This window comes from Furipterus horrens, unplaced genomic scaffold (assembly GCF_987537825.1).
Source record: "Furipterus horrens unplaced genomic scaffold, mFurHor1.1.pri manual_scaffold_5, whole genome shotgun sequence".
NCBI classification, from domain to species: Eukaryota; Metazoa; Chordata; class Mammalia; order Chiroptera; family Furipteridae; genus Furipterus; species Furipterus horrens.
In genome coordinates this window covers 163,789,227-163,816,160 of record NW_028327175.1, presented here as the reverse complement: position 1 = coordinate 163,816,160, position 26,934 = coordinate 163,789,227, and the positions used below count along the sequence as shown (strand labels likewise).

The 26,934-nt window shown below is 39.1% G+C and overlaps 2 protein-coding genes across 2 annotated transcripts in view; one reads left to right on the top strand and one right to left on the bottom strand.

Annotated features, from left to right (window-relative positions):
• The window catches only part of ADK (adenosine kinase), a 648,653-nt gene extending 641,316 nt beyond the window's left edge, over positions 1–7,337 (bottom strand). Inside the window, exon 1 of the mRNA XM_090278245.1 lies at positions 7,154–7,337. Coding sequence (XP_090134371.1) covers positions 7,154–7,218 — 65 coding nt within the window. The 5' untranslated portion in view covers positions 7,219–7,337. The remainder of the gene's footprint in view (positions 1–7,153) is intronic.
• Positions 7,338–7,549: 212 nt separating this feature from the next.
• AP3M1 (adaptor related protein complex 3 subunit mu 1) lies at positions 7,550–26,327 on the top strand. The gene is made up of 9 exons (XM_090278243.1): positions 7,550–7,745; positions 16,246–16,521; positions 17,184–17,355; positions 19,056–19,193; positions 20,141–20,226; positions 20,894–21,027; positions 21,912–22,119; positions 23,463–23,607; positions 24,052–26,327. The coding sequence occupies exons 2-9, from the start codon at positions 16,249–16,251 to the stop codon at positions 24,150–24,152; spliced, it is 1,257 nt and encodes a 418-aa protein (XP_090134369.1). The 5' UTR covers positions 7,550–7,745; positions 16,246–16,248; the 3' UTR covers positions 24,153–26,327.
• The last annotated feature ends 607 nt before the right edge of the window (positions 26,328–26,934 follow it).

Sequence of the window (26,934 nt, the reverse complement as noted above, 5' to 3'; positions counted from 1 at the left end):
CTAAACAAATGCCAGCAACTTTTCATAATCTCCTCCTCCTAGAACCAAGGGGAATCCTAACTATAAGGAAGAAAGTCGAGAAACCCTCCTTAGATTTGAAAGGATAAATAGAATGGTTTGAGTAGTCAATTTTCCAAAAGAGACAGGGGGGAATTGTAAGAAACAAGGACAGAGTGACTCCCAAACCAGTAGAAAGTCATCAGCAGACAAAGGGAAATTGGGAGAAAGGAGTTGACAGTAGTAACATATTTTCAAATCACACTAGGGGCATTTCGCGTTAGATTGTAACTCCGGAGTAACCAGTAATGGAGAAACAGGGGAGAAGAAGAGGGGAGGGGGAGCTAATTGCGTTAGGGAGGGGGAGCTAATCACATTACTATAAAACCGTTTTTTTCATCTACATGGCGTGCACATTCTCCTGGATGATGGTGCGCCCGACTCTGCAGACTCATGAATAAACGCCTCGCTTTGCTGTTCAAGTCCTGTGTTCTGGTTTTTATTGTGAGCGTTTTTCACACTGTGCACTATAAGATGTTTAGCAGCACCCTTGAACTTGACTCACTGGGAACCAGTAGCACCCTCCACCAAAAGTGATCCAGACATTGCCAAATGTGCCCCGGTTGAAAACCACTATTCCAGAGCTAACTGAAATTCTCACAAAGGCCTAAATCCTTTCCCTGATATCTACACAAATATATCTCGTAAGTTTATTTGTCCCCCACTGAATGATCTACACATTAACTATGCTCAGGCTTTATAAGTCACCTCCTTAAAAGTTAAGCAAAACTGGTAGCTAGCCCCTGAACTGGCAAACAAGTCATCATAGATAATGCATGCAGTCTAACCACTCAGTGTGTTACAAAGCGGGGCCCGCCAAATCCCCAGAGCCTGTGTGTTTGGGGATGGGGTGAAGGGAACAGCTTTCAATATGCCTTTGAATATCTATGGCTGGTAGGTAGTGTCTTAGTTATGCAAATGGCTTTAGTTCTTCCAAGGCACCAAGGAGATGGGAGGGATTTTAACCACAGAATGGTGAAGAAAGAGCATATAAGACCTGCGCAAAGTTCTGTGAGTGGTCAGAACCAAGCCCACTGCATCACAGGCCATGGTCAGGGATTTAAAAATAAGGTGGCAGCCATTTTTGCATAGAGAGTAGAGGAAGTTCCACATGGTTTACAAGGAGGTAAAGAGAACCCCACGATTTGCAGAGGAGTGTTCCACATGGTTCGCAAGGAGAAAAGAGAGATCCATGTGGCTTTGAAAGGGCAAAGAGAGACCATGTGTGATCCAGTGCAACATGGCACATATTTTCCTAGACTGTTATATGGAAGCTGATGATACTGTACCCCAGATCCTGAAGGAGAGAGTTGACAGATAAGGGATGGGGAACTTCTAGGCATGTTTTTGGCTTCTAGCCTTTTGGGGAGCAAGGGAAGTGATGGGTCCCATGGGAGAACAGGGCTCTGAGCTGAAGTGCTCACTGCCCTCCCCAGGTTGCAATATTGTAAATAAAGGTCTGTTTTCCTCAACATTAGCTGTTGGGTTTTAAACCAAGGTGCCACGTGAAAGTACTCCCTTTTGCTCTGTAACAAGTGCATTATCACACTGTGACCCTTAAAGCCAAACTAATATAATGAAAGTAGGAGCAGCCAGTCCCAAAAGGTCTTCACACAAAATTAAGAGATTTGTCCCAGTACTCAAGTGTCTAAACTTTTACCTTCAAGTCTACAGATGGCAGTAAGTAGATAATGTATAAAATGAGTTTGGGTTGCCTAAGGACTTGTACAAGTTTGAAACAGACATTAATGACATACAAACTACATTTTATATATATATATATATATGTATGTATATATATATATACACACTTAAGAATTATTTTGTATCATCTGTCCGCATATTACAGTATCATAAAAAGTTATGTATATTAACAAAAAAAAACAGAAGTAAAAGTAGTAGAGAAACGAAAACTGAGTTAACAATTCACTAGGGTTTTTGGATAAATTGCTTGATTTAATAAGTATAGCATGGTAATTGAGAGTACAGACTTGGAATCAGACTACTGGGATCAAAATCCCAACCCATAGGTGACTTTGATAAATTACTTACCTTCTCTACGCTTGTTTCCTCCTCAGTAAAATGCAGATAATTACAATATCTACCTTGTAGGGTTGTTGCAGGATTGAATGAGTTAAAATAGGTAAACTGCTGAAGCAATACCTAGCACAAACATACTTAAGTATGAAACATTAGTTATCATTAGTTTTAATGATGCATAAGAAGAGAGAAGTATGCTAGGTGGCTTAAAAAGTAGGCACAGTAAAGTCAAACAATAAACTTAACTAATTATTTCATTTGGGCATCAGATATGCTGTGTGGGCATTGCACCTCATCTGTAATACAGGAAAGCACTTTGAAAATCATGAACGTAAGGAAAAACCTAAGAGCAGTATGTTTAGTAGGATGGTAGGGAAAAGTTGCATCTCCCACTTTGGTAAAGGAAACTTTTGGGAAGAAGGTGCCTTTTAAGAAAATACGCTAATTAGAGGCAAACTAGGAAAAGGATATGCCTTGCTGGTCTGTGCTTATAAGGTAAAGTCCTTGCTATACTCCCGTGATTTTCAACCACTTTCATCTTATGACACACAAACTAATTACTAAAATTCTGTGGCACACCAAAAATTTTTTTTTTTGCCAATCTGACAAAAATAGGTATAATTTTGATTCATTCACACCAGGCAGCTATTGTGTTTGACAGTCGAAAGGAAAAGAGGTCAGTGCCCCTGACCAATAGTTGGGTATTGCATGTTTCAAAAATTCTGCAGCACACCAGTATGCCTCGTGCACAGACACATGGCTTGAAATCACTGCTTTACTCTGTAGTTTGAAAGCTTAAAATAAAAATAGAATATCCTGAATTGTTTTTAAGTTTATCTTCTTCGTACATGGTAGGAATACTTTAACAGAGTAGCCATCCCCAAATTCCCCACAGCCCATGGTTTTGGGGATGGGGGAAGGAAATAAAACAGCTTTTAAGGTACTTTGCATATTGATGGCAGACTAGTAGCTAGGGCGGTAAAAGGGCTGATGATTCTGTTTAAGGTATTTTGCATATCAATGACAAGGAGATAGCTGAGCCTTTCCTGAAGCAGAGAGCCTTAAGGAAAGGAGACAGCCATAAGGAAAGAACCCAGCCACAAGGAAAGGAGAGAGCCATAAGGAAGGGGGAATTGCTGTTTGAAACCATGAAGAAAGAAGGGCCCTCCCTGGGTCCGCCATGAAGTCTCATGAGAAAGAATGGCCCTGCCATCCGCTATGAGAAGAACCATGATGGAAGGAGCATGTTAGAGGAGAATGACGGAGCAGCAGGTTGTAGCAGCCATGTGAGAAGCAGCCATGCAGTTTGTAGTCAGGATTTGGCCATGCAGCCTGGGCTAGTAGGAAAGCAGGCATGCTGCTGCTTTGCTCATGGCTACTCCAGCTGACTTCGAAGCCACCAAGGACTCTGCCTTGCAGACCCGGACTCTGTTTGGACTCTTGGAACTTGGGACATATGCAGAGAACACTCTCTTGGAACTTGTGCCTTTCCTTGACTTCACCATGATCTAGTGTAACATGCTTTTCTGGACTATTTTACGGAGGCTGATGACAATGTACCTCACAACCTGAAGGAGAGAGCTGACAGATAAGCAATGGGGAACTATTGGGCTTCATTTTGGCTTAATAGTCTTTTGGGGAACAAGAGAAGTGCTGGGTCTTGTGGGAGAAAAGGGCTCTGAGCTGAAGTGCTCCCAGCCTCTCCAAGGTTGGAATCTTATAAATAAAAACCTGTTTTTCTCAACACTAATTGTTGGGTCTTACACCAAGGCACCATTTGAACAAGGCCCCCCTTTGCTTGGTAACAGTTTTGGCGACCCAGATGGGACAAAAGAAACCTATAGTCATGTCCCAGCCACGTGGGACAGAGTGACCAATGGAGCATGGCTGTGGGGATTTCCCAGTCTCAGGGAACTGCCCTGCACCCCAGCTCAAGGTGTTGTGTGGGCAACCGCTCCTCGTGGTTTAAGGAACTGTAGCCCCAGCCTGAGCATGACGAGCCGTCAGCTTTCTGGCCGCGCTTGCCTCTTAAGTCTCAACATAAGGCTGTGTGGGGAACATGACTGACAACCACTCAGAGGGATGCCATGGGAATTGGATCAAAGGATGCTCATTATGCTTTAGAACTTGCTCTGCTTTCTTTATCAGTAATGTAACATAAATAATCTCTAGCAAGGAGTATATGAAACCTTGCACCTGGTCGAGGCGTTTTATAGACCCTGACAGAGACTGGTCACTGCAACCCCTATACTGGTATGTGTAATCTGTTATTGTCAAACGCCTAATGACTATTGACGATTTATGAATTTTAGCCTTGTATCTCTCGCATGTACCCTCCTCAATAAAAGGCATAAGGGATGAAGGTTTGGCTGCCGGTCTCCACTACAGAGGCAGTCACCTTCCTTCCCCCAGACATAATGAAGTGTCCTGGGTAAAAGTTTGTTCCGCCATGGTCACGAAGCCTCTGCTGGACAGAGCAACTTCCAACCAAGCCTAGGGTGTGTGTGGCACCTCCGCCATAGTGTTGGTCACCATGAATGCCGTTTAAGAAAACAGGTCTGGGGAGGAAGGGAACCCCTAGGCACTGTGAGCCAAACTCACATGCAGGTTGGGGAATGGACACTGAGCCAAATGGAGGCACCGCCATTTTGGGTGAATCACAGGAGTGCTCCACCTTGGAGGATAAATTACGTGTTTTGCCATCTTTTAAGTGGTATGTGATTACTGCAGCATCTTGGATTATGCCACATGTGAGGGCGCCACTATCTTGAATGTGGGCAAGGTGGTGGGATAGACGTACTCCTCAAGTGATGTGCTATGTGGGCATTGCACCAGTTGGGCTCTTTGTGCAACTAGGTTCTGACAGGGATGGCTCTGGTCCTGAAGGCCATGAACAAGTGTCCAGTAGAGACAATACTGGTTCTGATGGCCATGAACTGGGGTCCAAGGATGGCCATCCAAGCTCTGTATGCCACAGCCCAATGTTCAATGGGGATCACTCTGAGAACCACAAAAAGGGCTCTGACTGAGAACTACCTGGGTTTAAGGGAGCCATTGATGAAACAGGTCTAGAAGAGAGACAAACTCTAAGAGGAGGTGAGGGCTACCCAAGCCTCAGGAGGCCACTAGCCAGGTCAGTATTTAGCCCTCTGGCCCTACACATGGGTCCCCAGAAAGGCCATAAGGCCAGGATTGGATAAGGAGCATCAGAGTTCTGAAAGGTCACAGTTTGAGGCCACAGTCCACAGCATGGGTCAGCAATAGATGTGACCCCAAAGTTTGTTTGTGAGATGGGAGTTGTGGATTCAAGTTTTGTTTGCGCGTTCTCGTATTGCCTGGATTTTTCAGTTCGTTGTTTTGGGCCTGCGGTACTTCTGGTCTGAAAGAAACAGCCACAAGGAAAGGAGCCAGTCATGCGGGGGGGGGGGGGGGGGAGGGGGCTATTCTGTTTACAAGGATGAAGAAGGGCCCCGCCATCTGCCACAAGAAGCAGCACAATGGACAGAGCATGTTAGAGGAGTATGGTGGAGCAGCAGGTTGAAGCAGCCATGTGAGAAGTAGCTATGCAGTTTGTACTCAGGCGTTGGCCACACAACCTAGGCTAGTAAGAAAACAGGTATGCTGCTGCTTTGATTGTGCCTGCTCCAGCTGACTCCGAAGCCACCAAAGACTTTGCCTTGCAGACCTGGACTCTATCTGGACTCTTAGAACTTGGACCATACGGAGAGGACACTCTCTTAGGGCTTGTTCCTTTCCTGGACTTCACCATGATCCAGTGTAGCATGGCACATGCTTTCCTGGACTAGTATACAGAGGCTGATGAGACTGTACCCCAGATACTGAATGAGAGCTGACAGATAAGCAATGGGGAACTACTGGGCTTCGTTTTGGCTTATAGCCTTTTGGGGAGCAAGGAAGTGCTGGGTCTTATGGGAGAACAGAGCTCTGAGCTGAAGGGTTCCCAGCCCCTCCAAGGTTGGCATCTTGTAAATAAAAGCCTGTTTTTCTCAACACTAATTGTTGGGTCATACACCACGGCACCATGTGAACAAGCCCTGCTTTACTCGGTAACACCACCAACCCCTTGAAGGTAGTAGAAATATAACAAAGGCACTGGCAAGGAATTCGGCCCCTAACTGATCTCTTTTCAACTATGAATGAGTCATTCTCTTAGAGGTAAAGAAGGGTGGTGTTGGAAGAAATGAGATTTGTCTTGTATAATCAGGAGTGTCCCAATAGTTGTAAATCAATTTGATACGCCTGGTTTTGGATAAATCACTGCCTTCCAACAAATATTTCAAAATCATCAAGGACTCTGCACATTGCACTTTATACTTAAGAAGAAATATTTAACAAACAATTTTTTGTAAATGTTGCAACATCAATCACATGTGCAGCAGGTGTTAGGCTCAGAACTGTACCCACTACTTCCAAAAAGTGCAAAGAAAAAGAAAAAAAGAAAAAGAAAAACCAGCCTTTCCTACCCATTCAGCTGAATCTCACCCCAGCGAAGCCTCAGAAGCCGGATCTGGGTTCCCAGCCCACTGTCTGCAAAAGTGCCAGCACTGGCAGTGTTAGAAAACGTAGGTCAAGTCGCCCTTCCGCGACATTCTACTAAAAATCCCGAAGACTCCTCTGACCCCGGGCAGAGGAGTCGCTGGGCCTCCTCCTAGTTACCCTCCAAGGAACTGGAGGTCGCCTGCCTGACTTTCCTCTGGTCCGATTCAGTCCTTTGGAGTCTCACCAGCCCAGCGAGGGAGGACTCCCACCCGGCGCCCCGAGCCCGCCCCCAGCCGATAGTCCCGCCCCCACCGGCTGGCGCTCTGATTGGTCAAGGGCGGCCGGAACCTCTCCCAACCTAAGAAGACTCCGCCAAACTGGGCGGGCACCGGCGAGAGGTCACAGCCACGTGGGCAGCTCACCGAAGAGTAGGAGCTGCGCGTTGGCCCCACGCCGGCAGGAAAGACACCACCCAGCGCCAGGACCGTGCAACCACACGAAAGCGCTGGTCAGAGGCAGGCGCCGTCACCCCCACCCTGTGCAGGGTAGCGCTCACCTCAGCGCTAGCGGCGCCTCCACCTTCAGCTTCTTGGGCTTGGGCTCCTCTTCAACCGCAGCCATCTTCGCGCTCCCACCCTCTTAGAATAGAGCGTGCGCCCCACCCCTTCGGCGCTATGGCACCTCCTCCGTCCCGAGTCAACGCCTGGGTTTTTACGAACCCCTCCCTGCCCGACTCAGCCTCTCCCGCCCACAGTCATTGGCTCTATCTCTCAGATCCACTCATTGGCCAATACAGCCCCTTCCTGACCCCGCCCCCTACCATAAGCACCCGTCCCCCTCCCCGGGATTGCTTTAGGCTGCGGTTGAGTGCCTGAGTCCATATTATGAGAAACCGCCTCATTGTTTCAAGTTCTCCGTGATCTAAAAGATTTGGATCCTAAACCTTAAAAAATATATTTCTTCTCTTTCAACGTCTTCCTGCTTATTTAATCTTTCCAAATCTGTAGGCCTAGTTGGTTTCTCTGAAGCTGTTAGTCAGGCAATCTACTGGGCACTCCAACTGCGGGGTCCTCACGGCCTTCTCAGCTGCCTCAGTCTCGGTTGGGAGAAGACCCGGCGCCGAATCACTGACAGGCCCAGGTGTCGGGGTGAGTGGGGGGGGGGGGAGTCTGCGTTCTGGGGACAGCTCGAAAACTGGGGAGTAGGCTGAATATCCTGGACTATGGGAGCGTCTCCCTCCGGGTCTTCCGGGCTTTCTTGACAGCGGGGCCGGAAGGGATCGATGCACCTGCAGCCCTGGGTTCTCAGGCCGCATGCCCGAGAGGTTCATGCTCTTTGGGGTCCCCCTTCGTTCTCTGGCGCGAGAAGGTCTTGTCACCCGCGATGAGCTGGAGTACCGAAGACTTGAACCTCAACCCCAGGCTTCTGCTTTGAAGAACAAAACCTCTGACTGACCTGAGCGCACATCCTGTTTTGTTAGAGGGTGGTGTCTGGATGAGCCTGGTGTGGGGAATACAGTGAGAAGGGTGTTGCAGGTCGGAAGAGAGATTATAGGAATCTAAACTGAGGAGGTAGCAATGAGTATGGAAAAGTAATGAGAAGTATGGCTAGTTGAGCTTGGTAGATTTGGATTGAACCTCAAGCTTATAGCCTATATGATTAAGGTGGTGCCACTATAAAATTAGGAGCTCTCACATGGGGAGGAGTTCTGTGGAACTTGAGATATACCGAGTTTGAGACAGTGGTTTAGGTGAAGATGGTAGAAAGATAAAAAATATAAATAAAGCATGGGAAGTAAACGGGAAGGAAACTTTCAAGGTGAATACCAAAACAGCAGACGTTTCATATAATAGGGTAAGAAGTATTTGTTTTGTTTGGGGGAATCTTATCAGGTACATGAAATGCTGCAGCGGTCCAAGGAGTAGACTGGAGTCTGCGAATAGGATGTTGGATTTGATGATTAGGAAGTAATTGGGCCAATTGAGAGAGCTGCTTTAATAGATTCAGTTACGAAAGGAGAGGCTGCAAGTGTAGGCTTAATCCCTCTTCATTTGGAGCATGAAGCAAAAGATAATTGAGGATGGCAAGGTCCCAAAAAAGTATGAGGTTTGTTTGTTTTTAGGAACACAAGACACATTATGTTTTGGTGTAGAAAGCAAGTAACCACTTTATAACATTGAAGATTTACAGTTACAAGTGGAAGGGTTAGTTTTGGAAAGAAAAGAGGACACTTTCATTTGCAAACATAGGAACAGTGGAGAAATGATGTGAATAAAGAATTACTCAAAAGTTAAATATCTTTAGTAGGAAAGCTCTCTTTGCAATAAGACTAACTTTTCATATTGAACCTTAGGATTTTTACAATGTTTCTAAACATTCAGTTGGAGTTCCCTGCAGTCTAGATACTTTCAAGTTGCTCAATAGTATCTCAATCCGTGGGTAGCAAATGGTATTTGTAAAGAAGAGGAATTCTCTCCGTCTGCAAATTACCTTCCTTCCTATTACACAGAGAAAATGAAAGCCATCATCTTCCCTGTAACCAAATGTATGAGCCTTCCTTTTTGTTTAAAAAGGAAAAAAGTGTCCCTTCTTACGGAAAACAAATCCTTCCACCTAGTGGAACAATACCATCCATCCTCTCCTACCTTCGCAGTGTCTTTTTTTATTTTTTTTTTTTCAGTTATTCTCTCCTGTGTCATCAGTCTTTCCCCCTCTGCTCACACCTTTTCTTTAACATTAAAAAATATTTTTCCTTAACTTTATAAACTACACCCATTTATTTTCCTGTCTTTTTATTTCTTTCCCAGCTAGAGTTCTTGAATATATCATCTACTCTCCTTACGTTTTTCCCACTTCTTGCTATTTGTTTCTCAGTCCACTGCTGTGTATCTAGTTTCCAGCATTCCACTAAGCTATTACTGAAACTGCTTTTACAGAGATCATCAATGTCCTCTATATGTTAAAATCTTATATTCTCAGTAGGGACAAAGATTACCTCTGGTAAGGAAAAAAAAAAAAATCAGACTCTTTATGTATAAAGTGCAGATTTATTTACAGTACATAGAGATATATACAGGTATATAATCTGTGGTATTGAAATTTTCTAGGGGAGGTGTATAATAGGAGAGTCTGAAAAGGCCCCTTTAGCAATAATAATGGAAACAAAGTTGAGAAACATTCAAATAGACACATTTCAAGTTCTTGTAGCTTGAACTATTTTGTGGCATTAAAATGTTTAATACTCCATTCTCCTGAAACACACTAACACTGTAATTACTAAAAACCAGTACCCTCCCTACTTTTTTCTTATCCTTCAGCCAAATCTTTTTTGAGGCACACTTCCTTGAGCCAGGTGCTACTCAAATGTTGGGACTTCCTTCCACAGGCTCTCTTCTATTCACACTCTCTTTGTAATTTTATTCTCCTTACAATTATAATTCCCATCAACAAAGAATAATGATTACTTACAAATCTAACTCCAACTCGCTTTTCTCTGAAGCACCAGACCTATGTATACGATAGTCTTTTAAATATATCCATTTGGGTCAAATATAGCCAGAATTGGTCAGATTATTCAGAACTAGAGTTAAATGCCTCATTTTCCCTCTCATACTCCCCTCTGCCTCCTCCCCAACCTTTATTCAAACTGGAATGTTTCTCTTATCTTTTCATTTTACTCCCTCCCTGCTGTCAACATTGTAGTTCAGGCCATCACCACAACTCATCTCTCAACTGGGGTTACAATATCCAGTTTCCCTGTTATGCAGTTGTCACAATGAAAATCTTTCCTAAAACTGGAAATGGAATTGCATGAATCCCCTACATAAAATCATAAAAGATAATTTTACATTGTCCTGAGAACGAAGTAAGCCACTCTCTGCTTATTTCCTCCAATCTCATCTCACCATTTCCCTCCATCTTCTAAAGTTGCTAAATTTGTACTGGATTTTTGTGTTGTGTATCCTCTCACCTCAAAGCCTTGCAAGTTTTTATAGCACACTCTATTTCCCCTATCATAATAATAGGAATTACATCTTCCTGTATTAAGTTTTCTTTGCCTTATTTGTTGAACTAGACACTGAGTTCAAGGACTTTATTTTGTTCACCCCATCTCCCCATGGCTTAATGTATAAAACATTCAAAACTACTTATTGAATGAATAAATGGTCAAAATATCAGCTGAGAATCAGGTGAGCCAGATTATTTCCTGGTCTCATTCTCTCACCTTGAATATGTCTCTTGCCTTTCAAGGATGTTTTGACAATTGTAATTGCATTGCTTATGAATAGTCAGGATGTGTGTTCAACGTTTGGAAAAAGGGATTTATGAATATTTAAGCTGCAGTCAAAGCTCTGATGGAACTGCCCCTGAAGACAGTTTCTCAAGTGGCTTTAAAATAACTGGGAGAATTCTATTTTCTGACTCAAAAGTAATTAAGAGCAAAAACATAGTTGTGGTAGTGGTGAGTGTGTACCTTTCTTAGTAAGTTTATTAAAATAATAAAAAGTAACTGCAGCTACTAATGATTAAATAGCTAAAGAAACAGGCTGTGTGTGGTATTTATTTAATTGTTATATGCATTAAGCCTGTAGTCATAATATGGATAGAAGAAATGAGCTCTTTTCCTGTAACAGAAGGTTAAGATGTACTTTACACTAAGTACAAATGTTATGCTTTCATACCAGTACTAAGGATAGCAACAATAAATCCAGATGGCCAGTTTAGTTTAATTTACTATACTCATCTGAGACCTGAACTACTGCCAATGAAAACAACTTTGGTGGAAACTTTTCCTGGAAAGAATTTTTCACCAGCTTGAAAAGATGAGTAGGACTCTGGCTCCTAAAAATAAAGAAACTACGAAGTCACTTGCTTCAAGAACAAGAAGCTCTTTTAGGGTATATTGTGGCAGTAGAGTACCACAGATATGTGGGAACTATTCTTCTATAAGATGAATGGTTGAAGAAGAGAACATATCAGTGTTTTTAAATATTAATTTCTGCTCTAAATAATTTATTAGAACACATTTTGGCTTCTAACTAAGCAAGAAGCATCCCCCTTAACTCTTCCTCTCAATTATAAGCTCCAACAGCACATTTGCTGCCCAGTTCAATATGGTAACCACTAACTACATATAATTTAAATTTAAATTAATTAAAATTAAAACTTCAGTACATCAGTTGCATTAGCCACATTTAAGGTGTTTAATAGCCACATAGGATTAGTGGCTACTGTATTGGACAGCGCAGATAGGGGGCATGTCCATTATTACAGGAAATCCTATTGGACAGCATTGCTATATGTTTCAATTAGTCTCTTAAGAGGCAGGTAAGAACAGGAGCTCAGGATTCAACTGGATCTGGGTTTGACTCCTAACTCCGGTACTTAAAGTATGATGTTAAATAATTGACTTTTCTGACACTTTGTCATATCTGTAAAATGGGGGTAAGAGCAGTATTTATAGCATTGAGTTGTGTAGATTAAATGTGTTGATGTACGGCCCTGACTGGTGTGGGGTTGGAGAATCGTCCCACAAAGTAAAAGATCACCAGTTTGATTCCCAGTCAGGGAACATGCCTAGGTTGCGCGTTTGGTCCCCAGTCCGGGAGTTACAAGAGGCAACCGATCTATGTACCTCTCTCACGTCAATGTTTCTCTCCCTCCCTTTCTTTCTCCCTTCCCCTCTTTCAAATAAATAAATAAATATTTTTAAGAATAAATAAACGTAGGTAAAATAATGTAGATAAAGTGCCTAGCATAGTGTCTGGTCTACAGTAAGTACTCAGTATATTTGAGATATTATTAATTCGTCTATCCTTAATACTCTGAATGGAGTTGTAAATTAATTTTTTCAAAGGATGCCACATTTAATAGCTGGCTCACCTGAAGTGCTCAAATCTGGGTCTCATTGAGTTTATTACAGTGTTCTGCTTTAAACAACATTGTATTTCAGATGAGATTTTATTTTAAGAAAAGGTACCATAACACAGATTTAGCTGCAGATCTTATTGCTGGATATCCTGTTTCATCTGGAAAAAAAAGTATCAGCAGAGGTTATAAAGTCAGTTAAAGTCATTAGGTTGATATAGCAAGTCTGTATATTCCAACAGCAATATTTTAAACCCAAATAGAAATAAAGGGCTGACAAAAAGCTAACCTACTAAACAAAGCATCTGACTAAAGTAGAAAGTTTCAGAAATTATTTTTTTATTAATTTTTATTGTATTTTTCCATTACCTTTTAGTCTCCTGATACCCCCTGACCCTCGTAATCACCATACTGTTGTCCATGTCCATGAGTCCTTTCTCCTTTTTACTCAATCCTTCCCACCACCTAACCTCCCCTCCTTAGCTGTCATCCTGCTCTCCATCTATGAGTCTGTCCCTATTTTCATTGTTAGTTCAGTTTGTTCATTAGATTCCATGTATGAATAAAATCATATGGTATTTGTCTTTCTCTAACTGGCTTATTTTACTTAGCATTCTATTCTCCAGGTCCATCCATACTGTTGAAAAGGGTAAAATTTTCTTCTTTTTTACCAGGTTTCAAATATTAATCTGGAAAAATTTAGTAGATCCAGAACCTGAGGTTTCCTGGTTTATTGCTGCCAACAGAGATAGTTTTGAACAAAGAAACTTTTTATTGTTTCTAATAAGCAGGAACCCTAAACTATTAACAGTATTCATAACTTTATTAATACAGTAATTACTAAAACACATCTTAATAATTAGTCTTATTTACTTATAACTATTGAACATAGGCCAAATGGGAAAGGAAAATCATCACCAGATAGTCTTTTAATGACAGCTTCTCTCTTAAAACAAATTACCTCCTCTAAAAAGAACTGACAAGTTGATCTCATTTTATCCTGTGTAAACAGAATTGAATTAATCCATTTTTGGCAAGTCTTCCTTTCCTTTTTGAAATTTATCTTCATGCATAGAGACTGTATTCATAGTTTTTAAAGTCTCTTCTTAGACTACAGTTATCATACAGTACTATAATTTTAAATGAATGGACCACTACACTAACCACCTGATATTGATGTTATTCATATAAAAGAAATGAAAAAGTTAAGGTAATTGAACTTTTTCTAAGTGCCCTTCATATTTCAATATGGACCTTTTTATTTAAAGCATAACTAACCCTCATAAAAGTATACCACTCACATTATAAAGTCCAATGAATTGTCACAAAATAATCACAACTTGTAACCATCATCCAGATCAAGAAATAAAAATTACCAGCATCTTAGAAGACCACTGCATGCCCTTCTCAGTTATTACCCCCACTTTCCTCCATAAAATAAACCATCTGATTTTTCAAACAGAGTAGTTTTACCTGTTCTAGAACTTTATATTAATAAAACCATTCTGTGTGTATTGTTTTGTGTCTAGTATTCAATATTGCAGGATTTATCCATATTTGTTTCATGTATCAATAGTTTATTCATCTTCATTGCTGTATAATATTCCATTTTATAACACACTACAGTTTATTTTCCCTTTATACTATTAATAAACATGTGAGTTGTTGCAAGTTTTCACTATTACAAATGTATGATTTTGGTACACATTTCTGTTTAATCCACCTGGGAGTGGGTTTATGTGTCACACAATATTAAGAATACTTTTTTTAAATTTAGATATAATTCACGTACCATAAGGCTCACCATTTTAAAGTGTATAATTTCGTAATTTTTAGTATATTCACAAAGTAGTGTAACTATCATCTCTAATCCAGCAGATATTATCACCTCAAAAAAGAAATTCCAAACTCATAACCAGCAACTCCCTATTCATCCCCCTCCACCCGGCCCCTCGCAGGTACTAATCTACTTTCTAGCTCTATGGATTTGCCTATGCTGGACATTTCATATAAATGTGTTCATATAGTAAGTGACCTTTTGTGTTTGGCTTCTGTCCCTCAGTATAATGTTTTCAAGCATATTAGTATTTCATTCCTTTTTGTGGCTGAATAATATTCCATTGTTTGTATATTTATTATTTATCCATTCATCAGTTGATAAACATTTGGGCTGTTTCCACTTTTTGGCTCTTATAAATAATGCTGCTAGAAAACATGTGTGGACATGTGTTTCCAGTTCTCATGATACATACCTAGGAGTAGAATTGCTAAGTCATTTGGTAATTCTATCTAACTTTTTGAAGAACTCAGTGTTTTCCACATCAGCTGTACTATTTTACACTCCTACCAGCAGTGTATAAGGATTCCTTTCTTATATCCTTTGAAGCACAGAAGTTTCTAAGACTAGCAAAAAAGTTTCTAAGACTTAACACATGTTTTTTCAAAGTTTTATAGTTTTACCTTTTATATTTAGGCCTTTGATACATTTTGTGTTAATTTTTGTATATTGTGAGGTAAAAGTCCAACTTCATTCTTTGCATATGGAAGTCCAGTTATCACAGCATCATTTGTTGAAAAGACTATTCTCTCTCTCCCAGTGAATGGCTTTGGCACTGCTGTCAAAAATCAATTGACCATATATGTAAGGCTCAATTTCAGAACTCTCAATTCTATTCCATTGTTTATCATCTATCCTTGTGGCAGTACCACATAGTACCTTTATAGTAAGTTTTGAAATCAGGAAGTTTGACTCCTTCAAATTTATTCTTTTTCAAGGTTGTTTTGGCTCTTCTTGGTTACTTTCATTTCCTTATGTATTTTAGTATCAGCCTGTCAGTTTCCAGAAAAAAGGCAGGCATTTTAATAAGGATTGCATTGACTCCGTAGATCAATTTGGGGAGTATTGCCATCTTAACAATATTACGTTAACAGTCCATAAACATGAAATGTCTTTCCATTTTTGAGGTCTTAATTTCGACAGTGTTTTATAACATTCATTGTACAAGTTTTGCGCTTCTTTTGTCAAATTTAATCCTAAGTATTTTGATCTTTTTGTTGCTCTTATAAGTAGAATTTCCTCAATTTTATTTTTAGATTATTCATTGCTAATATGTAGCAGCACAATTGGTTTTTAATATTAATCTTGTATCCTGTAACCTTGCTAAAGTCATTTATTAGCTCTAATAGTGTGTGTGTTTGTTTGTGTGTATTAGTTTTACTTGTTCTTTTCCAATTTGGAAGCCTTTGGTTTCATTTTCTTGCTAAATTGCCATGGCTAGAACCACCAGCACAATGTTGATTAGAAATGGTAAGAGTGAACATTATGGCTTATTCTTGATACTAAGGGGAAAGCTTTTGATCTTTAACCAATAAATACGATGTTAGCTATGGGATTTTCATAGATATTTTTCATCAGGTTGACAAAGTTTCCTTCTATTCCTAGTATGTTATGTGTTACATGTTTTTATCATAAAAGGGTGTTGGATTTTGCCAAATGATTTTCTGTACCTTCTGAAATGATATTTTTGTTTTTTATTTTACAAATACCATGTGTCATATTAATTTTCATATGTTGAACCAACTGTGCATTCTTGAAATAAATCCCACTTGGTTAGGGATGTTGCTGAACTCAGTTGCTGTATTTTGTTCAGAAATCTTGTTTCTGTATTCTTAAATGATAATGATCTGTAGTTTCTTATATTGGCCTTTTCTGGTTTTAGTGTCAGGATAATACAAGGATACTTTTGGTGCATACTAAATTTAAACTTTTTCTACCCCCAGAAAATGATCAACAGTCTATTTCTCATAAATTGTTCCGGTGACATATTTCTAGAGAAGCACTGGAAGAGTGTTGTGAGCCAATCTGTCTGTGATTATTTCTTTGAAGCTCAAGAGAAAGCTGCTGATGTTGAAAATGTACCACCTGTCATTTCAACACCTCACCACTACCTCATCAGTATCTACAGGGATAAGCTCTTCTTTGTGTCTGTCGTACAGACTGAAGTGCCACCTCTCTTTGTAATTGAGTTCCTACATCGAGTTTTTGACACATTTCAGGTTGGTTATTCATCAAATCTTTTGAACTTAAATTACCCAAGTTAATTGGAGGTGGGTTACGTTATTATATTTTTTAAATACCCAGCTTTTGATACGTTTTCTGTCTGACTGCATCTCTCTCTCCCTCTTCTTTTAAACTAAGCATTAAGTTCATAAACCCTTTTATGTAGGGTGTACAGTAGCACACGTGGCTGCTCAATTTATTGTTTTAGGGAAAAATAGCAATCTCATGGGCATTGAAGCCTTATTTTTTTACATTTATTACAAATTATGTCATTACAAAACAACAGTGCTTTCTACATATAGTTATCTGAATGGTCCCAAAATTTTTATTGGTCATGAAATCTCCTAATGTTCAGATTGTATTATTTTCTCTCTGTTTTGCTAAATGTGCCAGATAACTTAAAACTAATCTGTGTGTTTTGGGATACCTAATCAGGACAAAGAAAGTTTATAGTTCATTAATGTTCAATGTACTTTCTGGCATAATATGTAATGGGAATTCAGTTCAGTCTAAAAATTCAAGAAAATATTGAGGTTTTTTTTCCCTGTGTTTACATTCATTGAATTATGCAACTGTAAGTTTATCCTTCAGAACAAAAAGTATTTAGCAAGCCTTTCTTCATTCCTTCCATTGTGCAATGTTATATACATTTTGTTAGGACTACTTTGGTGAGTGTTCAGAGGCTGCAATTAAGGATAATGTGGTCATAGTATATGAGCTCTTGGAAGAAATGTTAGACAATGGATTTCCACTGGCTACTGAATCTAACATTTTGAAAGAACTGATTAAACCACCAACAATTCTACGTTCTGTCGTCAACTCTATTACAGGTAAGGTGAAAACATATTTTATTAGGAATCGAGCAATTAAAACTTTGTGAACAACTCAACACCATTTCTTCTGATCTGGCAGATTCTTAAGATAGTCCAGTTTACCCAGAATTAAAGTTAGTGGTAATTTAAAAATGGACGTATATTTCTTTTCATGGAAAGAGGCTGGATCTTAAATAATAAAGAACTTTTTGATTATTACTTTTTTTTAATAAGTTTTTCTACAAGACCACAATAACATTATTTAACACTAAATAATAAGCCTGAATAAATGATCCCAGTTAATCCTAAAGTAGCCAAATACCATGATGGATGTTAACTAAACTTATTGTGGTAATCATTTTACAACATATACATAAATCACTATATTTTATACCTTAAACTTAACACAATGCTATGTGTCAACTGTAACTCAATAAAGCTGGAAAAAAATAAAAATAAAAAATAGTATTATAAAACTAGCATTATGCTGGTACCCTATATTTAGTAGAGTATAGAAAATTTAAGACTCTCCACCAGGGTACATACTATCTCCTCCAAGTCTTTGTTTTCTACATGCAAAAGATGTATTTTAAAAAAGGGAGAAGAAATTAGTCTATTTGAGAGAACCCATGCATTGTGAGCCTCAGCTTCCAATTTTGATTTAACTCTTCAGTAGAACTAGAAATTAGGTATACCCAGATGACAGTATTCTTTTGAATATATTAAGCCTTATAGAGAAAGGTTTCTATGAAATGTTATATGCCATTCTAGCTATACTATCTACCATTATAAATGCCTCTCCAAGTGTGCAGATCTAAAAAAAAAAATGGGGTGAGAGAGGCCTATAAAAAATGATCATTCCATAGCTCTTATTCATTTCATCCTCTGCACAAATGTCAGGAGACATTCAAGAAAGAAAATGGAGTGTCTGTGCTTCTTCCTAAAACTTACACTCTAGATGGAAGATGGGGGAAAAATTAAAATACATAAATAACAGTGTAAGATTTTTAAAAGCAAATTCACCCTTTATAGGTGGTGTGGTCACACTGAAAGGTATTGTTATTGTAAAGCATATACTACTTTTGAATTGTAAATTAACCAAAATGTTAACTACTTCACAATTCAAGGATATATGTTTAGGACAAACGAATTATTTTCAGACATATGTCAGTTTACCAGGGAATTAGCCAGATAGTGAACATTAGCCATATTGCAGCCAGATGGGTGTGCTGACCTTAAAATGGAAAAAGTCCAGAGTATGTTCTTCATTCCAGTTACTCCACTGAGGCCTGCTTGGCAGCATCTCATGTAGAATCTAAGCTGAATACCAAAGGACCTAGTTATCACTCTGTATTCCCAGTGGAGGTATTTTATCTGCAGAAGGTTTTGAAACAACCAGCCTCTTTTTTCATCAATGGCAGCAGGATGAGATTCTGTTGTTGAGCCACTGGAATTAGGTTAGGTTACTGTTAACACACAGGAAGCAAAAGATAAGTAAATGAATTTAACCTGGTTTGGCAGATAGAGGACCACTTGGCCTATTTCTGTCTTCTAGAAATTTGATCATGTTGGTATGGATATGTCTCCAACACTTCTGGAAACCATCTACAACTTCAATGAAGAAAGACCCAAACATTAAAGAAGCAGCTAAAGCATTCATTTATTTTTTCTGATGCCCATTTTATGTAGTTTTTTCTCTCTTCTTTTTTGGTTTCTAGGCAGTAGTAATGTTGGGCACACACTCCCCACTGGGCAACTGTCCAACATCCCATGGCGCCGGGCAGGGGTAAAGTACACAAATAATGAAGCCTATTTTGATGTCGTTGAAGAAATAGATGCAATTATAGATAAATCAGGTAATTGTGTGCATGTGATCTTATTTGGGAAGAAATCGTTTGGCTGACATAAGCTGAATAGAAAATTGAAATGCCCTGGCATTGCGGTTTCAATGGAAAGGCATTTGTTTTCTAATGATTTAAAAATCTGTTTATTTTTCCCAGAGATTACATATAATTTCCACAACCACTAGTTGAGATTGACCAAATCATTGTAAATCAGATCTTATGCTGTCTTACATTAAGCCAATTATTACGCTGTACACCTCTCTCTCTTGCCATTTTTTCATTCTAACACTTATTATATACCTACCATACAGCATACTTCTGCTACTACTTTTTGTGCAGTACTTCCAGTAAAGACCCCAGTCAAAACAACAGTACTCTGTTAGAATCATTTAAAAAAATTTTAAACATCTAGCCCAGCCCTCACATTTTATACATAAAGAAACTGAAGTTCAGAGGGTTAAGGGATCTACCCAAGGTAATACAGTGTGAAACTCAGTTGTTGTGATTGTAGTCAGTATCTTTTCTTCAGTGAGTGCCCTTTTCATTATAAAATTCCATTGTACAGAATAATAGCTGTATTATTACAGAATAATGGCTCCTATTTCTTAAAAGTTAATAAGTAGCTTAGTCCATTTCATGAGAAACTTGCCTTATTTTAAAATTCAGTTAAAAATATTTTAACTTCATATCCAGCAGTCTTACAAGTTTGACTCTATAGAGACATAAACTGGTTCGATTTTCCATAGAATTACCATATTCCAGCCTGGGTTAAGTATATGAGCCATGGCACTCAGTGAAGCAGCTCAGTGTAATGGATCTCTATGCACTGACCTGTTAATAGATGTGCAAAGCTTCAGCAGGTCTGACACCCAGGAGGTATCTCCATTACTTCAGATACAGTGATAGCTCTAGTAAAGACGCAGATTCCAGCGATGTTATCACCCTTTTTCTTTCTTTAGGATCTACAGTCTTTGCAGAAATTCAGGGGGTCATCGACGCTTGCATTAAGTTATCCGGAATGCCTGACCTTTCCCTTTCTTTCATGGTAGGTTTTGTTCTGTCCTATAGCTCCTAGCACTTCTTAATACATATGAAATACTAAACGAAAAGATAAATACTGAGATACTTTTGTATCTTAGATTGTAAAAGATTCTCTCAGAAGTATTCCTAGCACAGGTTACCAAGATACTAGCTTATATGGTAAGCACAGCCTGTATGGAAAGGTTGAGGAGAGGTCTTTGCCTAGGTGTACTAGGAGTAACATAAATGGCTGGCTGGCTTCTGAAAATCTGCAGTGTTGATTTGACTGCTTATTATTTGCTTCGCTGATATGAAAGGGCATTGATCTTTTGCATAATTTTAGTCAACATGACATACTACTCAATACAATCAAGAGAACTGAGTTCTGGTTGTCTCTGCCACTAATTTGTCCTGACCTTGAGTTCTTTGAACCTCAGATTTTTCATCTATGAAATGGAAATGGTACTACTTGCATTTTCTACTTCATACTTATAAAAATTCAAGTAAAATAATATATATAAAATATTCCCAAACTTTAAAGCATTGTGAAAATATGCTTATAAAGTGGTCATAATAAATTCTTACATGACCACTTTATCTTTAGGGAGCATACTAATTTCTCATAATATCTGAGTAGAGTTGCTGTGTTTATTATGCTCTATGAATATGGCCATGTTTCATTTTTCTGGCAGAACCCAAGGCTTCTAGATGATGTCAGCTTCCACCCCTGCATCCGGTTCAAGCGTTGGGAATCTGAAAGAGTTTTGTCATTTATTCCTCCAGATGGAAATTTCCGACTCATATCATATCGAGTCAGCTCACAAAAGTATGTTGATGCATCAACCAGATACTGCCATCATATATCAAAGTGCTGGGTAGAACTGACTTTTCCATTTCATTCTGACAGTTGGATACTTGAACTCATCATTGCTGCCTTTAGCCATCGTTAACCAGGAGACCCAAGAACTGGTGAAAATAGGTGTCTAGTCAGTGTTCTTTGAATCTAAGAGTATGGAGTAGTAGTAAATGAAACTGGAGTAAAAATAGGTACCCGAGAGCAAGCATTTGGTACTGTGTGGAAGTTGGTCAAAACCATGAACCTGTGCCATAATTTTACTATGGTTTGTAAACTTCATGGCTGCCAGAACAGAAACCCACCTGTAGCTCCCCAGGATATTCCCCAGCTAACTGGCTTCAAGTCACTGTTCTCTGCACTGAGGTTTAAATGAATAATTCATTGTGGTGGGTTATAGCTGATTCATCCCTCGAAAATATCAGAAGTTATTTAGGTAACATCAGAACAGGACTCAAAAACAAAGATGCATATTGTTTCTTGGCACTTACCACATAGGAACTACCTTATTTAGTTTGCATAATTTTAAATTACCTTTCTACGAATCTTAATTCATTTCTTTAAACTAGGGCTATTTGCCACAATTGTTTATACTATAATTAAACTTCAGATTTCTATCTTGATTTGTATACTTATTTCTCAGAAAAGGTATTATTCCTGGTGCTATACTCACCATACTCCTAGCTCTCATGCCCACCTTCAGTGCAAATGCAAAATCTGCACTTCTAGGGGTATAGGCCTTTATGGTGAATAAAGAGGCAGGGTAGGATATTCTGGACTGAGGTTTTGAGGTCACCTCCTGAGCTGTCTCATACCATTCATTGTGTGTTTGTGCTTTTGTGTCTTTATCTTTCTAGTCTAGTGGCAATACCAGTGTATGTGAAACATAGCATCAGCTTTAAGGATAACAGTTCTTGTGGCAGATTTGATATTACAATTGGACCAAAGCAGAATATGGGGAAAACCATTGAAGGAATCACAGTGACAGTTCACATGCCAAAAGTTGTGCTGAATATGAACCTGACGCCAACACAAGGCAGCTATACATTTGATCCAGTTACCAAGGTACAGCCACCTCAAAATCAAGAGTGAGCAAGTGTGTCTGCAATCTTTATTTTGTGATTTGGGGCAAGGGGTAGAGGGAAGGTTTTAGTGTCTTGGTTAAAACTGAAGTTCCTAACAAATCCTAGAGAGCATACTGTGCTGTGCTTTTGCCACTGGCTGTGAAGGGAATACTGCATCTGCTACTGAGGAGAAGAACAGAAAAGAAACTCATTCTCTCCCCCTTCAGGGTGTGCACACCTTTACTTCTCCATCGATAATCCAGAGACTGACTCATTCTCTAATGAAGAGGTTACAAAAGCTTTTTAAAAAGAGAAAAACATGTCGATATAAGGAGATATTATACTCTGTTGTTAACTCTTCTGTAGAAATCGATCATTAAGATCATTCTCTTTTTCATTGAAAAGCCTTGTTTCATACTTTTCCACAGGGGGTGTTAGCTAGGAAAGCAGTTTCCTCACCATACATAAATGTGCCTCTAGCAGAAGGTTTTCAGAGAAACTGTGAAAGGTTATTTTCTCTCAGCTTCCTGCTTGGGTCAAAAATATTCTTTTCATCAGCAGAATCATTGAGCTGCCTGGTAAATGAAAAGGCATATTCTTAAATAAAAGTCAGAGAATGTTAAAGATCATCTAATCCAGACCTGAGGATTCAAAGGACCTCCCCAAAGACTACACAGGGCTGAGAAGTGAAAGGGAGCTTCAGACCCCTGTCCCTTCACCCCAGCTTCTCTTTCTCTTCTCTTACTGAGTTCCATACTAAAGATTTCTTTTGAACAAAGGGTTCCATAGCTAAAAGTTTAAAGATACCAATTTAAGTCAGTCTTCTCATTTTACAGAAAAATAAACTGAGGCTCAGAAAAAAACAGTGAAGGTGATATAGTGGAAAGAACATTAGAAATCAGATAGCCTTTGGTTCAAATTTCAGCCTTGTCACTAACTAGCTGAGTCATCTTAACCCTTTGAGTGCCAGCATCGCTCCCAGCGACTCTTTTTTTCAATGGCTATAAAAGTAAATAAGAATGGAGTAATTCATATTTTATGTTTTGTTCTCTTTTTTTGTACCTCAGGTCATATATTGATATAACTTTTTCTCGTGTCGATCCAAATTTTGAATTACGCATGGCACTCACAGGCTTCTGTAAGAAGTGTTCAACTAATATGGGTTCTCTACTGACTCCAAAGTCACAGAACTAATTAGTAGGTAAACTCAGTGAAGATCCCAGGTCTCCTGTTTCTAAGACATTGTGCTTTATTTTGTACAAAAGTTTATGGTGTCATTTGACCTTGTCTTTGAACATTTTATTAAATGGTTCAGACTGGTTTTCTTTTTCATGTCTTTTTAAGGTACTGACATGGGATGTGGGAAAAATTACTCCACAGAAGCTCCCAAGTCTTAAAGGACTGGTAAATTTACAGTCTGGAGCACCCAAGCCAGAGGAGAATCCAAGCCTCAACATACAGTTCAAGATCCAGCAGCTTGCTATTTCAGGTAAGGATAAACCTGACTTGTGTATAAGGGCAGGGGAGTTTTGCTGAGGTGAACTATTGAACACTAGGAGCTTAGAAGACTAAGTAATATTCACTTTCTAGAAAGAGCAACAGCTGCAGTTTGTCTTTCACACCGCTGTGGGGCCGGCCTCTCAGGCACCCTCTTTCACACAGTTTCCCTTTACCCCAACCCTGATCCAAGAACCAACAGTCATTCATTCCGAATGACATTCCTTGCCCACATGAGAATCTGAACTAAAATCATACCCCCACAATGCTATAATCTGTTAATGGTAGAAGGGAGACATTGTTTTCAAATGGTGTAAGGGACACTGGTTAATGTCAGATTCACTGTGTAGTACTCAGTGTTAAACAAATATTGTATTGGTTGGTGCGACTAGGATAATAATATATTCCTTTCCTTACCTATTCTTTTTAAACACAGGCTTAAAAGTAAACCGTTTGGACATGTATGGAGAGAAATATAAGCCATTTAAAGGAGTCAAATATGTCACAAAAGCTGGAAAATTCCAAGTGAGGACATGAGAAGTGGCCAAAATTCCTCAAGATCTGTTTGTTTTCTACCTGTCATTATAGTTTATTACTATTAGGTACCAAGTGGGCGGGAGTACTTATTCTAGGTAAAGCGTTTGTGTGGAGCTACACAACACTAACAAAGTTGCTTAGTAATCAATGTAGGGTTCTTAATGCGCATTAAGCTAAGGTAACATCTGAATAACTTAGCTTATTTTGTATCTTTTCAATTAGAAGATTTTGGAGGTGATTTCCTCCATAGGATGGGCACCAGCTGGAGGTTGCACATTTTTAACAGGAAAGGCAGAAGGCTACAGTCATAACCTCTCCTAAAACAAGTGACCTGATCTCAGCCAGCAGCTGTCTTAATGTGATGTGTCAAGTGCAGCCAAATATCACACCAGATCTTAGCCATCCCAAATCAGCATCTTTCCCAACAGGAAATTCCCTCCACTCCACGAAGTTTACAAAAGAACTGCCTCTTCAAGTGTTTGCCTTATTCAGCTTTTCACTTGTGCCATTAAGCAAGCACTGTAGCAAAAGCCACTTCCACATGGCCCTGGCAGGGAGCACTGCTGCTCCATGCTCCATTCTCACTGTATTTGGAATTGTATTTTTTACAAATAAGATTTTTACGTAAAGCTCGGATTTTGATTTACAGGGACCTTGCTGCAATAAGTACCATCTCAGTTTTGCACCATTGGTTCGTCTGTTAGCACAGGAAAAATCATTTGTATCAAAGGGGCAGATGCTTTATGAAGGTAATATAGGGGAACATTATTGCTTTTAAGAAGTTATTGCAAGCACAGCTGTTTGAGATTTTAAATAAAGTAGTAAAATAAGAATGTAAGTGAACTTTTGCCATCTTCATGTTTTATAAAGCTTATCCAACACCAATTAAACCATAGTTAACCTAAAGACCTCATGCTGTATATAGTTCAGCAAAAGGAGGAAAATATGCCTGCCTCACTATCATTTTTTTTTTTATTGAATTTATTGGGATGGCATTGTTTAATAAAATTATATAGGTTTCAGATGTACAATTCTAGAACACATCATCTGTATATTGTGTGTTCACCACCCCAAGTCAAGTCTTCTTCCATCACCATTTATCCCCATTTTACACTCTTCTACCTCCCTCCTCCTTTCTCTCTGGTCATCGTACTGTTGTCTCTGTCTATATTTTGTTCTTAAGGGCTTGAATTTGCCTATAGCCCTTGTCTTCAAGGGGAACTCCCTTTTCCTATTGTGTGGTTCTCAAAAGCTATACTCCATAGATTCCTTCCTAAAACTATTGTTGTAATTGTCACTGAAATGTACCTACTGTACTAACAAAGTACATGGAAGTACATTATAGTGAGGCAGAAACAACCCCAAGTAACATTGGTGAAACCGTGAGGTCATCATGGTTGGTTGTCCGTCTACAGTTGTACTTCACTCGACTTCACTGGCTTAGAAGTCCTTGCCCAGTTATTTTGCCTTATTAGACACGAATGAGTAAAAGGCTAAAAGTTATAACAGTGCTTGTTCATGTTTCCTTGTTGTTCTTATTTATGCTATTTGGTTTCTTCTTATGACTCCGTTCTTTTCATTCTTCTCAGCTTTTAACTCCGTTTCCCTTATGGTAAAGATAGGCTTGACACTCAACCCATTCTGCTGTCAAGGACTAATGGTTGGTGCTAGTACAAGAAGCCCAGTATACAGCAGCATTCTGGCCTGAGCCTGCCTAGGGCACCCCTCCTGCCTTTCATATAAGAGGAAAAGTCACTTTATGCAACTTTGAAATTTCTAGGGTAACCAGTATCAACTTGGCAGCTAAAATCAAGATGTTGCCGAATATTTATTCTCTTTGCTTAAGGTTGGTTACCCAATTCAACTTCTTTTTATTTTTAATGTTTTACAGTATTCATATCTCAAAAGAACAATCAGTACATTTGCTTCTTTCTGCTAAATCCCTAATCAGCCATCTGTACTCAGACTATCCAATTTTCTTTCTGTCTTCTCTCTTATATACAAGAAGATTGTATGCCAAGAGTCCCTTGTCTCTAGCAATTTCTGCTAAAACTTCTAAGTAGACTATTTCCTTTTACAATTAAATTATTGTATTTATTAATTTGATTGAACCCAGTAAATCCTTTCTCTAGCTCTGGCTATACTGTCAATAAAAAGATGAAAGCAACAAGTTGATTTTTTAGCTTGACTGTTGATTGAGCATTCTCAAATAGGCATGCCTTGTGTCAGAGCAAACACAACTTGATCAGATTTTATTCTGTATTACTATCCAAGGTGTGAAGGTTGCTACCAAGCACCGCCAAGTGCTTCTCTCATAACCTTAGTATGTTAACAGTCATGTATACATTCTCTAACCATCACCCTCTTGGGCACAGACTCATCAAAGCTTCTCCCTACCACCAGATACTAATAGCAAAGATTCATTAATACTTTGGAGTATTGGGATATTTTTGAAGCACAGAATTCTAGCTACTCCCAGAATGGCCATTTTCTGAATTTTAAAGGAGTGTATCTTAAGAGCAAATGAAGTAGATGTTCATTTTCTGTGTAAGGGAGTCACCATCATTTTATTTAACCCTTTGAGTGCCATGCATAATTCGAAATTTGGATCAACATGAGAAAAAATTATATCAATATATAACCTGAGGTAAAAAGAGAACAAAACAAAAAATTTGAATTATTCCATTGTTATTTACATTTCTAGCCATTGAAAAAAGAGCCGCTTGGAGCAACACTGGCACTTCTGGGAAAATTTGTCAGCATTGCTCACATCGATGTTGGC